The sequence below is a fragment of the Ascaphus truei genome, chromosome 2 (assembly GCF_040206685.1).
Source record: "Ascaphus truei isolate aAscTru1 chromosome 2, aAscTru1.hap1, whole genome shotgun sequence".
NCBI lineage: Eukaryota > Metazoa > Chordata > Amphibia > Anura > Ascaphidae > Ascaphus > Ascaphus truei.
This window is the reverse complement of record NC_134484.1, coordinates 253,723,560-253,738,813: the sequence shown is the minus strand read 5'-3', so window position 1 is coordinate 253,738,813 and position 15,254 is coordinate 253,723,560. Positions and strand designations below refer to the sequence as shown.

General features: G+C 49.6%; 1 protein-coding gene across 7 annotated transcripts in view; it reads right to left on the bottom strand.

Moving 5' to 3' along the window:
• LOC142487224 (uncharacterized) overlaps window positions 1-15,254 on the bottom strand; it is an 82,651-nt gene that overhangs the window by 15,129 nt on the left and 52,268 nt on the right. For 6 of the 7 annotated variants that reach the window (XM_075586107.1, XM_075586109.1, XM_075586108.1 and 3 more), the window contains 2 exons: window positions 13,965-13,998; window positions 898-930 (listed from right to left, as the gene is read on the bottom strand). In XM_075586107.1, the coding sequence (XP_075442222.1) occupies window positions 898-930; window positions 13,965-13,998 (67 nt within the window). The remainder of the gene's footprint in view (window positions 1-897; window positions 931-13,964; window positions 13,999-15,254) is intronic. The other variant, XM_075586111.1, reaches the window with a different exon arrangement.

Sequence of the window (15,254 nt, the reverse complement as noted above, 5' to 3'; positions counted from 1 at the left end):
GGCAACCACCTAGTTTCATGAGTAGCTGGAAAGAAAAAGGTTTACACACACGGCTTGATGGTGGTGCTATCGTTGCCACTGCATTGAACCCCGCGGTTACAGAGGCCTCGCACTCTTCCCCACAACAATTAAACAGTTTATTGCAGGAGAGTGTGGGGCCTCTAACTCTCTTACCTTCTCCTGCACGACCTCTTGCTGTCAGTATCCCTCCTCATCGTGCCACGACTTGAGCGTCCCATTGTCACGGAAACGTGACGCCATTTGACGTGGCGATGTCATGAGGCGGAACAGTGACAGGAACAGATCGCGCAGGAGAAGGTAAGAGAGTTACAGAGGCCCCACACCACTGGCCTGAACGGAGCCCAGCAATTCTCCTAGCCTGCCCTGCGCACACACATACAATCTCTCTGTACTTCTCTCTCTCTCTCTTTGTGATCTTCCTGCCACAAGCAACATGGCTGCTTCAGGCCCCCAAGGTGGAGTTTCCTGTTTTACCCTCCTACCTCACACAGACTGCTGATTGGTTAGCAAAGTGGACAGGACCCGGTTATAAGGCAAGTATGTACTTTTCAATTTAACTATTGAAAAAAACTTTTCCTTATAAAATCGGGCAAACCGGTACATTTACTTAAAACTAAGCAACTGCTGCATCTATTAAAACAAAAAGAATAAGATAAAATCATACAAACTGCATTGCCACCTTATTAAGATGTGTCTGTGCCGGATTGAAAGAAAGAGTTTATAAATTATTGCGAAATCGGCACTGGACGCTTGGGTGGAAAATATATTATGAAAGTTTATTGATAACATAACTAAAAACCCAATGTTTCAGAGTGCCTGATCCTTTTGGATTTGCAGTATATAGAAGCAATGCTTATTGTATATACAGTTTCTTACCATGCTGCGCACTTCTAGGTCACGGTCATTATCCTGTTGTACATAAAAAGAAAAAAAGGAATATCCCCATAAAGAAGGTTAGTTTCATGTTGCTTTTATATTTAGCAGAAGCTGTAATAATTCAAGTGGCAATCCAAGCTGCCGTTTCCCCCACCCCCATTATTTACGTATTATTGAAGCAGGGGGTTTCCGGAGCTGAACCCCATTCATTTTATTTCCGGCTACCCCCTGCTTGGGAGATACAGACCTCTGTAGGGGGTGCCAGTAGCAGCTCCGCTCGGCTGGCAGGGGTCACATAATGTGGGCCAATAGGAAGCAGTGACGTCATCAGGTGCGGCTTCCTATTGGCCTGCGTGAAGTGGGAGCTTTAAACTTTGCAGAGTTACCGGCACCCCCTTTGGAAATAAGAATCTCGGGAAGGAGGGGTTCTCAGAGCTAAAATTAATGGGGTTCAGCTCCGGAGACCTCTGCTTCAAACCTATATTTAAAAAAATGTTTTTATTTAAATTGCTCCTTTAAGATATGTGAATGGGGACAAAGGACTTACACAGTCTGTGTGACCTGGGTACATAGAAAATGAGAGCAGATAAAATTAATTTTACCCACCTAATTTGCCCATTGTCCTTTGTTGTCAGGACCTCACACTGTATTATAACCTTGGCTGAGAGGCCATTTCATAATTACTCTGCCCTCATCTGAGCTCAGGAAGCAATATACACTGAGGAGCTGGAGGGACCTCCTGCACTCCGGGCTGAGTACTGTCTGCTGCCACAGCAGCTGGTGGGGCCATCCTGCCCTCATATTCTTCTAAGTCCTCCTCCAGCTGACTCTTGGACCGACCGTCTGGCGTGAAACTGTACCCCACACATCTCTCCACTATCTGCCCCCGGTTCCAGGTACAAAACCTTCCTGAGCGTGGACTCATGGTGCCACTGGGGTATGGGTCCAGAGACCAGCATAATATCTCATGCTCTTTGGAAGTGTGTGTAAGTTGCCACTTGTCTGAGGAGCTTGCAATCTACAAGGTCCTCACTATATTACAGAGCCCCACAGGGAACAGCAATATAGGCTCAATCAGTATCCCACATGCTGCCACCAGTTTTAAATGCCTGTCATGATAGACGCACTTATTAACAAATTTATATTTTGTGGATCCCAATTGAGCACAACAAGTTGAGCAAAATAAACTGAGATTTATTACCTTGATAGGCAAACACACGACAACTGCAGAATACACTTAATAATTACACTTACTGGTATAGGAACAGGGGATAATGTCCAGAAAGGTGCAAAGCACCAGAAGATTGTCTTTTAAAATGTAGTCCTTTTGCAAGGGCATAAATTGCCAGCCCAATCCTTCTGTGAATGTGCAAAGTCTTTTTAGGTCCGTTGGGGTTAATCGGATAACCCCCAGCAATCACAGTGTCCTAACACAGAGTTTTGTCCTTGGTTCCGATGTAATAAGACTCTTTGCGTTCCAGGAATGTGCTGCTGCTCTTCTCCGCTATTAGAAGCGTGTTGGAAATCCGCTCACATGGTATAATGAAAAACGAAAGACAATGGGGATAGCCTGGGTGTCATGTATATAGAGTTTGGAAGCCTATCGCCAACATACCCATCCAATCCTCTCGTGGGAATTTTCTAATTTCCCAATCCCCTACTTGCCCACAGTTTGGAGAGTGGGCACTTCAGGGATTTCCTGTTCACACAGAGTCTGTGCGACAACGCCACTGTAAGGAATCCGCTCCACGGTTTACTGGTTGCCTTACCTTGCAGACCGGTGCAGTTCTGGAACAGCTCTCCTGAGGTTTGCTGCAGCCTGGATTCACTCACCAAAGCAATACACACTCCCTCTGGTATCTACTGCAGCTGTGCAGCCTTTCACTGCAACCTATACTTGCATTCACTCATTAGGAGCAGTACCTTCACACCCCCGCCGGGGATTGGCCCGCTGGCCTTTAAGTACTGTCTTCCCATAATGCTCCCTGCCGAGCATAGTCCTACTGGATGTCTACTGTTTTGCCACAAGCTCTCGCTTGTTCTCCTTTGCTGATACCAGGTTCCGCCCTGCGTCCTTCAGCTTCCTTCAAGCCGCTTGTTCTCCTATGCCGATACCAGGTTCCGCCCTGCGTCCTTCAGCTCCCTTCAAGCCGCTTGTTCTCCTATGCTGATACGGAGGTATCCCCTGCGTCCTTCAGCTTCTGTTCTCCTGTGCTGAAGCAGAGGTTTCGTCCCTGCGTCCTTCAGCCTCCTGGATTCCTGCACTGAAGCGGATGTTTCGTCCCTGCGTTCTTCAGTCTCCTGGATTCCTGCACTGAAGCGGAGGTTTCCCTGTGTATCTTCAGCTTCCTGGTTCCTGGGGCCTACTCTGTCCCTAATCTAGAGAGGCCGTGTCCTGGTTCCTGCGCTGTAACAGAGGATTCCCCAGCCCGCTCAGGACTCTTGCGCTGTGCACGGGTTTACCCGTGCAGCTAGGCGGTGTGTATATCTGGTCTGTCTTCCACCTCCTGAGATCAGTACCATGGGCCATGGTCGCCGCACGTGCAGAGGCCACCCCCGCGCTCCTAAGCTGAAGCGGGGCTTTCCTGACTCCCTGTTGCCGAACGCCTGCTTGGACAACGTTTATCCTGATGTCTCCTGTCCTGACCCTGGCTTGTACAACGACGATGCTGACTTCTCCAATCCTGATCCTGCTACATATGACTACGAACTGCGCAATCCGGATCAGCCTGCGCGGTCTCAGGTCGGTGCTTTTACAACCCCACCTCAGCCTCGCGGTCCGACCCTGGTTTGTGGCGAGCAGAACCCTGACAGTATGCTCGGCCGCACAAACTCGGACCGCCCTGTGGTGAGGGTTGGTAAGTTTCTGTCTGAAAGCCTGTCCCAGCCTGTAAACCAGTCCCAGTGTGAATACCAGTTTCTATGTGAGATAATACCCCTGATTGAAGATCTGATTGTGTTTGTAGGTTTAACCCCTTTGCAAAACAAATGCCGTAATGATCTCATGATGAAGGTTTACCGCCTCCGGGACTTAAAACAATCGCTGGCCGCTTGTATTTGCTTTCCTGGCTACCCTTTAACTTGGGAAAATGTGTACCCTTTAGAATTGGACGACGCCCAAAAGGAACTCTCTTCCCTGGCCTTGTCTTTAGACATTTATATAGCACTAGAGGACCCTCTCCTCATGTTGGCTGATGCCCAAAAAACACTCCATATCCTTTCCATGACATTGGACATTTGCATAAAGGAACAGGATCCTCCCCTCGCCAGCTTCGCTGCCGCTTGGCTGTATCCCTGGTCTACCACGGATCCTTGCCCTGAGTGTATGGCCGGGTTCCCTGACACCAATGATATGTTTTCGTTAACCCCTGCCGATCAGTCCTGTGAGGTCCCCCTGGAGGATACATATGTTGCTCTACCCAGCACTAATGTTCTAGCATCAGAGAATAAGTTCATTAGTTCTCCTATTTCTAGCTCAGAAGCCCTTTCTCTAGGTCTTGAGGGTTTTCCATCTTTAACCCCTGCCGAGTAGTCCTGTGAGGTTCCCCTGGAGAATACATATGTTTCACTAGCCAACACTAAGGTTCTACTATCAGAGAATAAGTCCCTTTGTTCCCCTATTTCTAACTCCGAATCTGTCACTCCAGCTCTTGAGGGTTTTCCAGCTTTAAACTCTGCTAGGCAGTCCTGTGCGCTTTCCCCTTCAGAGAAAGAATCCCTAAGTTCTGTTCCCAGGGTCATTTCTGTATTAACCCCTGTGGGGCAGCTCTCTGAGTTTCCTTTGGTAAATCCCTGTTCTCTGTCAGCCATGGTCACGCCCCTAGCTCCATAGGAGATATTCCTTGTCTCTCCTAATACAGAGAGAAGATTACCTATGTTTTACTCTCAGGCATTGTCTGCATTAACCCCTGTAAATTCTTGCTGCCTCCAAGTTAATGCCTTCGTTTTAGCCTCAGAGAATGAGTCCACAAGTCAGACAGCAGAGGTTGCATTGAGGGATTCCCATAACCGTACGGAGTCCTTAGATATTCTTTGCTATAAATCCCCTGCTTCAGCTCAAGTTTCCGCAGTTTCGTCTCCGGAGACTTCGGCTGAAGTTCTGGTTCCCGATAAATGTATTCAGGAGTCAGGTTTTTCCCTAAGCTTGGTCGCAAAGTTCCTTCTCCCGGGTGTTTCGCTGAACCAGCCTGTCGCCCACATAGCGGTGATCCCTGCTTCAGCGCATAGTTCCCACATTATGGAGTCTGCAGTAATTTCTGGTTTCCCAGACATTCCTTACCAAATACCTACTTCAGAGACCAGTACAGTTATGATTAACCCCCGTGTACTGTCTGAGTTCTCCTCCTCTTTAAGCTTAGGGTTAAAAGCATACAGTAGTCTGTATGTCCCTCCTGGGGTTCATATTATGTTCCCAGGAATGTTTGCTGACGCACGGTTTTCTCCCAAAAGTGACGCTTTTTCATATAGATTAGTAAAAAGCTTGCACACTGTTTCCCTTTTCGCTGAATTGTGTCTTACTAGTTTTGAGACTCTGAGAGGTAATGATTCTCCTTCTGATTCTGAAGCTCTTCCTACAAGGAGTATCCTGATTGGGGGTCCCCCTGATTTCTCTGTCCAGGCTAATTCTCCAGGGATCAGCATATCTGTGGTCACTCCCTTAGTACTGTCTGAGGTCACCATGCATATATTACAAGTCCTGGGGTTTAAATCTGAGCTATTTAGCTGTCCTGCCTTTGCTGAAACCCAGTCCCTCAGTACTGTGTCTAAATATGCCCCAGCAAACATGGGGTTACTCTGGGAAGAAATGAAAACTCCTGTCTTAAAGGGTATTTTTTCTCACATGTCCAGCAAATCTATAACCTCAGTAATTGTTTCTAAGTCACTTATCAATACATCTGATTTTTTCTCTAATCAAACCCAGACACCCTCACTATCGGTTAGGAGTCCTGTGATCAGAGATTTTGCACTAGAAAACACACCAATTCATGTTTTTGTTAGGTTAGGTACCCCTGTGGTTAGGGCCATTGCAGTTTCGGAAAAGACTCCTTGTACTCCTAAGGTGCCTGTCATTAAGAGTTTTCATAGTTCATACTTGCTGCTTGTTGATTCTCAGGGCCCTGTCACTGAGGTACAGACTTCAGCTTCTGATGTTAGCTTCCCTCCCACCACTACCCTGGCTCTGCCTTTTTCTCAAGCTACTGATTTGAAGATCCCAAGGACTATTCCTGATTCACTGACAATATTATCTCCCAATGAAGATTTCCCAGTATTGGAGAGCTCTACTGTTGTTTGCTTCTCTGCTCCTGCTAAACCATGGTTTTGTCCCTCGGAATTTTCGGTTGCCCCTGTTATTTCCTCTCAGTTGGAAATACTCTGTACGTATCCCAAGATTTCGGTCCCTATGCCTGGTTTACTGCTTGCCTTGTCACCTTCCATACCAATACCGGGAGATGCTTCCAACCAGCCTATACCCTTACTAACCATTACCTGGGAGCCTTCTAGAGGAAAAATTCCTCGCAAATTCCAACATGCAGTGGTCAGCCAAGACTTTTTCTGTTACAAAGTTCCTCCTGGTGTATTCGATCAACTATCAGGGCCGCTGATCCTAGATTCAGGTTCCTTTATTAAAGACTGGGCTTTCAGTGGGGGTTCTTCTACCGTTTCTGCTCTGGAACTCTCTGGTTCTTCACAGCCCTGGATTTCCAAGACATTTTGCGAGGCGAGCCATGTATCAAGGATGTTTCTTCCATCAATCTCATATCCTAGAACTGTACTCACCAAAGAACTGCTCGTTTACGGATGCCCTTTCAACCTAAAGAATTTTAGGAACAACTCAATGTCCCCAAGGCCCATGGATGGTCCTGTCTGGCCACAGTTCTCACCGGGGGGTGGGGGTACACTAAGGACTAATCATGAGTCTCTGGAGTACGACTCTAACCCCAATCCTAGACGGTTCAGCAACAATTCCCGGTCATCCAACTCTATGAGTGCTCATGTTCGCCCGGAGGTCTCGCGTGAAGGGGGGGGGGGTACTGTAAGGAATCCGCTCCACGGTTTACTGGTTGCCTTACCTTGCAGACCCGTGCAGTTCTGGAACAGCTCTCCTGAGGTTTGCTGCAGCCTGGATTGACTCACCAAAGCAATACACACTCCCTCTGGTATCTACTGCAGCTGTGCAGCATTTCACTGCAATCTATACTTGCATTCACTCATTAGGAGCAGTACCTTCACACCACCGCCGGGGATTGGCCCGCTGGCCTTTAAGTACTGTCTTCCCATAATGCTCCCTGCCGAGCATAGTCCTACTGGATGTCTACTGTTTTGCCACAAGCTCTCGCTTGTTCTCCTTTGCTGATACCAGGTTCCACCCTGCGTCCTTCAGCTTCCTTCAAGCCGCTTGTTCTCCTATGCTGATACCAGGTTCCGCCCTGCGTCCTTCAGCTCCCTTCAAGCCGCTTGTTCTCCTATGCTGATACGGAGGTATCCCCTGCGTCCTTCAGCTTCTGTTCTCCTGTGCTGAAGCAGAGGTTTCGTCCCTGCGTCCTTCAGCCTCCTGGATTCCTGCACTGAAGCGGATGTTTCGTCCCTGCGTTCTTCAGTCTCCTGGATTCCTGCACTGAAGCGGAGGTTTCCCTGTGTATCTTCAGCTTCCTGGTTCCTGGGGCCTACTCTTTCCCTAATCTAGAGAGGCCGTGTCCTGGTTCCTGCGCTGTAACAGAGGATTCCCCAGCCCGCTCAGGACTCTTGCGCTGTGCACGAGTTTACCCGTGCAGCTAGGCGGTGTGTATATCTGGTCTGTCTTCCACCTCCTGAGATCAGTACCATGGGCCATGGTCGCCGCACGCGCAGAGGCCACCCCCGCGCTCCTAAGCTGAAGCGGGGCTTTCCTGACTACCTGTTGCCGAACGCCTGCTTGGACAATGTTTATCCTGACGTCTCCTGTCCTGACCCTGGCATGTACAACGACGATGCTGACTTCTCCAATCCTGATCCTGCTACATATGACTACGAACTGCGCAATCCGGATCAGCCTGCGCGGTCTCAGGTCGGTGCTTTTACAACCCCACCTCAGCCTCGCGGTCCGACCCTGGTTTGTGGCGAGCAGAACCCTGACAGCCACCTTGGATACTTAAAAATTAACCCCTTCATCCCTCATTCGAAATAGGGGTAACCAGCTGAGCACACAGCCTTTATTAATGCGCGGATTACGTCCATTTTCTTCACACCTCCCCCACTCAAAGCTCAAGGTTTGCCCTGGCCACCTCCTCTGGTGGTTGGGCTGACCTGAGGGTTTTTGAAGTCATTAGGTCTTGGGGATTGTCCTGCCAGGCGAGGCCATCAGCATTACCATGCTCACTGTCTTTCTTGTGCTGAATGGTGAAATTGAATTTCTGCAAGGCAAGGCTCCATCGCAAGAGCTTGGCATTCTCTCCCGACACCCTCTGTAACCAACCTAGGGGGGTATGGTCTGTGATATCAGTGAAGTGTCTGCCATAAAGATAAGGCTGTAACTCCTTGAGAGCCCATACTATGGCCAGACACTCCTTCTCTGGGCAGCAGCTTGCGGCTCAGGTAAACCACTGGATGTTAACTGCCCACCCCCCCCCCACCTGGCTGAGCACAGCCCCAATGCCAAAGTCTGAGGCATCAGTCTGCACCAAAAACTTCTTGGAATAATCTGGAGCAGCCAGAATGGGTTCACTGGCCAATGCAATCTTCAAAGCCTGACATGCAACTTCACAGGCTGGAGACCAGACTACCAGCACAGACAGTCGCTTCTGGGTCAAATCAGTCAGAGGGTCAGTCCCACTAATGGGATGTGAGGTAACCTGCCTATGGTAACTAGGGGGCCCTAGAGAAATTAGATGCTTGCCACGCACCCTGTGACCTTGAGGCCATACCTCTGCCCTCTCTACTGAACACTGAGTGGGTATAATAGCAAGCCCTGTCTCCCTAACCCTGGCAAGCACTGCTGCTACCTGTCCTGGATACAAACCCCAGATCTGCCGGAAGCCAACTATCTTCTCCCTGTATGCCCCTACATACATCTGCACTCTCCCTAGTGCCCTCCTGACCAGGCAGTGGGAGGTAGCCAGAGCATTCCTCATCCTGAATGGCACCCTGAAAAACTCAGAGGCCATTCTGAAGGCTGAAGACAGACCCCCCCCACCCCTTTGCCTTCCTTTCTACAATGTCTTCCACCTCTGCTGGTACTCCATAGGTATTCTTATTCAGAGGATGCAGATCACCTGGAAGCACAAGCTGATCTGTACTATGTGCCCTGCCCAGCTTGTCTGGTAACAGAACCCTAGGCTGCTCTACCCTAGCTCTGGCTTCTGCCCCTGCCTGCCTACCTCCCCAGGCCCCTAGCTCAACTAGGACCCCCCCTTAGGAAACTCTATCCTACCTAAGAGGCTTGGCACTGCCTGAGCTACTTCCTGAAACATGTTCCCTATTCCTGGTAACAGGTTCAGGAGCATTTGCACATAATCACCCGCTTTACCCTCTGGTTGGCAGGCGTCCCAGGGGTGGCCAAAGTCTGCCACTGCCCCTGCTGCCTCCGGCCAGAAGTAAGGCTGCAACAGCTGGGCTCTCATGTGAGTGTCCCCCTGATGCCCCACTAGTGGACTGGGGAAGGCTACCTGCAACACTTGCTGCCTACCCTCCCCGGGTGCCACTAACCGTCTACCTGTCCAGCCCCTGGCTAACCCGGTAGAACCTGGCTCCCTACCCTAGAGCCCGCGGTGCCACAGCCAGTGGTCTGACCCCCCGCTTTCTCAGGACTCGGACGCCCGCAGTCCCATACCTTCTAAGCTGGGGTCAGCTTTCACCGCATCCCTATCTGCTGTCCCTAATTCTAACCACCCACCCTTAGTCTCTAAGTCAGGGGTAACAGGAACACGTAAAGGGAACAGTAAGTCAGTCACTGGTCGTGACTCAGTAGTCTGGTGTACCTGTCTGGTCTCCTCAGAGACTGCAGGGGGACAGGGGCGGCTTCCTCTGTGATCCCTGATGACAGGTTCTTGGGAATCGCCACAACAGCAGGCAATTCCGCAGCAACCACACAGATCCCAGGCTCCAGGTTATTGCTAAGGCGCACTTCAACAGTTACCCTGGACAAAACCCCCACCTCCCTCATGCCATGATTGGCACCCCCATCCAAAACGATCTGGGCACCCTGGAATGACATCAGCCCTCCATCAGGCATGGTTCTTTGCACCTCGGTGCCCGGGAGCAAATCTTCTGGCCGCACCAGAATAACAGCAGCACCCAAATCTGCTTGCTGGTCACCAAAGGTAACCCTCCGTGGGTAGAACAGCAGAGAAAAGACAAGGCGCACAACGCACATAGTGAAATACAGTTTATAAAGTTAATTAAACTAAAAGATAATAAGTTCTGCGTACATCAATAAATAAAAAATCAAGCATTTGATAAGTGGGGTTACCACACAGGGGAACAGCTGGACTCGTCAGACTTCATCCACTTTCAGAAGAGGAGCCGGAGACCCACGATCATCTGACCAGGTAAGGGGGGGGGCCCTCTGGATCCGTGAAGGGCACACACGCTGTTCCTGGATACTGAGAAATTGAGTACACAGTGTGGATGTACATACACGTCCCAGTAACACGTACAGTCTCCTCTACTGTTGCCTTTCCACTACTCCACGCCGGTAACACGCTGCTGCGCCTCACGGGACGCCCGCTGATGACGTCACTTGTTGTTTTCACAGTGCAGAGCTCAATGCAATGTCTATGGTGTCCACAGTGTTAGCGCAAAGTGCCGGATGGCAACCGGGAAGACACAAAGTGGATGGGGCAGAGATGACTGATGCCAGGGACAGGAAGGGAAAGATAAAAAATAAACTATAAAATATAGTTAAAAAGGAGCTGAAACACACTCCGTCATCAGCGGGCGTCCCGTGAGGCGCAGCAGCGTGTTACCGGCGTGGAGCAGTGGAAAGGCAACAGTAGAGTAGACTGTACGTGTTACTGGGATGTGTATGTACATCCACACTGTGGACTCAATTTCTCAGTATCCAGGAACAGCGTGTGTGCCCTTCACGGATCCAGAGGGCCCCCCCCCTTACCTGGTCAGATGATCGTGGGTCTCCGGCTCCTCTTCTGAAAGTGGATGAAGTCTGACGAGTCCAGCTGTTCCCCCTGTGTGGTAACCCCACTTATCAAATGCTTGATTTTATATTTATTGATGTACGCAGAACTTATTATCTTTTAGTTTAATTAACTTTATAAACTGTATTTCACTATGTGCGTTGTGCGCCTTGTCTTTTCTCTGTTCTTCTAGCCCCAGGGGTGTTGAGCCACCCCCCAAGAAGGGCTACAGACGCACTGAATGTGAAATTACACCTCCAAGGTCATCACTATTGTTAAATACACCTTTTATTCACAATTGTGTATTTTATCTTATCACAATATCACGATATTAGTTGCGCACTGTCACTTATTATTTTTTTGTATTTATAACGCTCCGTGGGTGCCTGCTCAGGAGATCAGCAGGCTGCACCTCGACTGGTGCCCTTGGATATCGTCTGCTCACTGCTGCTGGCTCTGAGGTGACAAAAGCAGCATCTGCCTGGGACATCCCTCTTGGTTGTGGCTCCATGTCTGTGCTCTGTTCCTCTGTGTGGGCCAGCCCAATCTGGGTTACTGGCCCTGCAGCTTGTGAACGTTGCCCCTGATGGGGTCCCCCAGACCGCTCACGGTCCGGGCAATGTTGCCGGATGTGGCCCACCTTGTGGCAATGATAGCAACGTCTCTCAAGTTTGAACTCCCCAGCAGTATAGGGCGTGTTGCTGCACACTGAGGTGCAGACTGGTCCCCCCAAGCCGGAATGGCTGCCTCTTTGGGGACTGCTGCATTACTCACCAAGGCTGTTGGTTACATATTCATTTGCTGGCTCTGCTGCTTCCACAGCAGTTACTCTGGGAACGTCCTGTTCCCCGCTGACAAGGTGGGAATGAGGGGTCCTTCCAAGCGCTGTCGACAGGAGCTGTACCCGCTGTTCATAGCTAACCCCTTCTCCCCAGGCGGTGAGAGGTAGCAAGTCCGGTCGCCGCAGCAACAAACCCATGTGCACCCCCTAGTACCACGCCACCCTCTTCCAGGTGGTCACTAACATCCTCCCCCTGTCCTTGCAGCCCGGGGGCTGGAGGGACCTCCTGCACTCCGGGCTGAGTACTGTCTGCTGCCACAGCAGCTGGTGGGGCCATCCTGCCCTCATATTCTTCTAAGTCCTCCTCCAGCTGACTCTTGGACCGACCGTCTGGCGTGAAACTGTACCCCACACATCTCTCCACTATCTGCGCCCGGTTCCAGGTACAAAACCTTCCTGAGCGTGGACTCATGGTGCCACTGGGGTATGGGTCCAGAGACCAGCGAAATATCTCGTGCTCTTTGGAAGTGTGTATAAGTTGACACTTGTCTGAGGAGCTTGCAATCTACAAGGTCCTCACTATATTACAGAGCCCCACAGGGAACGGCAATATAGGCTCAATCAGTATCCCACATGCTGCCACCAGTTTTAAATGCCTGTCATGATGGACGCACTTATTAAAAAATTTATATTTTGTGGATCCCAATTGAGCAGAACAAGTTGAGCAAAATAAACTGAGATTTATTCCCTTGATAGGCAAACACACGACAACTGCAGAATACACTTAATAATTACACTTACTGGTATAGGAACAGGGGATAATGTCCAGAAAGGTGCAAAGCACCAGAAGATTGTCTTTTAAAATGTAGTCCTTTTGCAAGGGCATAAATTGCCAGGCCAATCCTTCTGTGAATGTGCAAAGTCTTTTCAGGTCCGTTGGGGTTAATCAGATAACCCCCAGCAATCACAGTGTCCTAACGCAGAGTTTTGTCCTTGGTTCCGATGTAATAAGACTCTCTGCGTTCCAGGAATGTGCTGCTGCTCTTCTCCGCTATTAGAAGCGTGTTGGAAATCCGCTCACATGGTATAATGAAAACCGAAAGACAATGGGGATAGCCTGGGTGGCATGTATATAGAGTTTGGAAGCCTATCGCCAACATACCCATCCAATCCCCCTCGTGGGAATTTTCTCATTTCCAAGTCTCCTACTTGCCCACAGTTTGAAGAGTGGGCACTCTATGGATTTCCTGTTCACAGTCTGTGCGACACCACCTTGGATACTTAGCATAGGTGCACTCCCCTCTTTACCTGGCCCCTCTCAGGCTGGAAGGGGGGAACTCAGGATGTGAGCTAGCACAAATGGTCAACAGGCTTTCCTATTTAGCATCCATCTGGCCAATTCACACCCACCTGACTCTGGGTCTTTTGATATGCAACTTTCAGAGAGACTCACAGGCGTCGGCCCAGCATGTTACCTTTGAAGCTTGCATAGGAAAGTGACCCAGCTCATATGTGTCAAAACATTTGGTTCTTGTGCATTACAAACGCAGGCAGAAAAAATAGCATCCTGACTTTTCAAACTGCAACAGAAAGGCACTTTATCAAAAATATATGTTTCACTTATGACAAAGTTATATTTTTAATATGTGTGTGCTTGTGGGGTTACACTGAGGCTGCACACCAAAAATCAGGGTGCTGCCTCACTCCGTTCCTGACTTAGCAGTGGAACGGCTCCTGGGATTCAGCACTGCAGGTAGAAACTAGTCTGCAAAAAAAAGGGGACAACAATGCATAGAAGGGAAAAAGAAGACATGTACAGTGCATGAAAAATTAACCCCTTCACCCCCAATACAAAATAGGAGTAACCAGCTGAGCATACTGCCTTTATTAATGCGCTGATTACGCCCATTTTCTTTACAGATACATCTGTAAATTTGCTGCTTCGTTAAACACGTGACCCTTTAATCACTTCTAATTCTGTAACAAAGCGCCAAGTCTTACCAGTTCATATGTCCCTTAATGTAAAACTAGTTCCTAAAATTAATGCGATTGTGTTTGTAGCAAATAAACACATTTCCTTTATTTTAGTAAAAAAAAAAAGATGAATTACAAATTTAGAGTATCTGGTTATACAAATCTGCCATTAATAAGAAGCTATTAAACAATGCACTACTTACTTGTCCTCCAGTACTGGACTGAACAGGAGCCCCACTGCACATGTACATGGGATAGAAGCAGAAATTTAGAGACTTATTGAGCTGAAACCAGCCATCCCACACCCATTTTTATTTTATTTGTTTTGATCTCATTTATTATGAGCCAGGGATTCTCCAGGGTGCACAACCATACAAGTGAAAACTGGGTTTGTGTGATGCATAGCGGCAACCTTACATCGGAACGTTCTCATTGCCAAGTAAAACACTAGAGCAGGCCTGCCCAACTCGTAAAGTGAGAAGGGCCGAACTGCTCCAAGGAAAAAAAAATTGGGCCGCACGGGTTAAATAATCATCATCATCATCATCTCTCCTCCAGCACCTCTCATCATCATCATCCTCATATCTCCCCCAGAACCCCTCACTATCAACCTTTACGATACTCCCCATCCATCTCTCATACCCCCATCTCTCCCCCTCACCCACACAATACCCCCCTCCACATCAAACACACAATACCCCATCCACATCCCTCCAGCCCATTCCATGTCAGCAGCCCCCCCTCCAAGTCAGCATCCCCCCCCCACAAGTCAGCATCCCCTCATGTCTCTCTTCCCTCAATATAACACTCTCCCCCTCCCCTAAATCACACACTCTCCCCCTCCTCTCAATATAACTCTCTCCCCCTCCCCTCAATATGACACTCTCTCCCCCTCCCCTCAATATGACACTCTCTCCCAATCCCCTCAATATGACACACTCTCCCCCTCCCCTCAATATGACACACTCTCCCCCTCCCCTCAATATGACACACTCTTCCCCTCCCCTCAATAGGACACACTCTCCCCCTCCCCTCAATATGACACTCTCTCTCCCTCTTCAATATGACACTCTCCCCCTCCCCTAAATGACACTCTCTCCCCCACCCCTCAATATGACACTCTCCCCCTCCTCTCAATATGACACTCTTTCCCCCTCCCCTCAATATGACTCTCTCACCCCTGCAACTCACATCATACTCTCCCCCTGCACCTCACATGCCAGCAGCCCACCCCCCCTCACATGTCAGCAGCCCACCCCCCTCACATGTCAGCAGCCACCCCCCCTCACGTCAGCAGCCACCCCCCCTCACATGTCAGCAGCCCACCCCCCCTCACATGTCAGCAGCCCACCCCCCTCACATGTCAGCAGCCCACCCCCCTCACATGTCAGCATCCCAACCCCCCTCACATGTCAGCCCACCCCCCCTTACATGTCAGCAGCCCACCCCCCTCTCACATGTCAGCAGCCCACCCCCCCCTCACATGTCAGCAG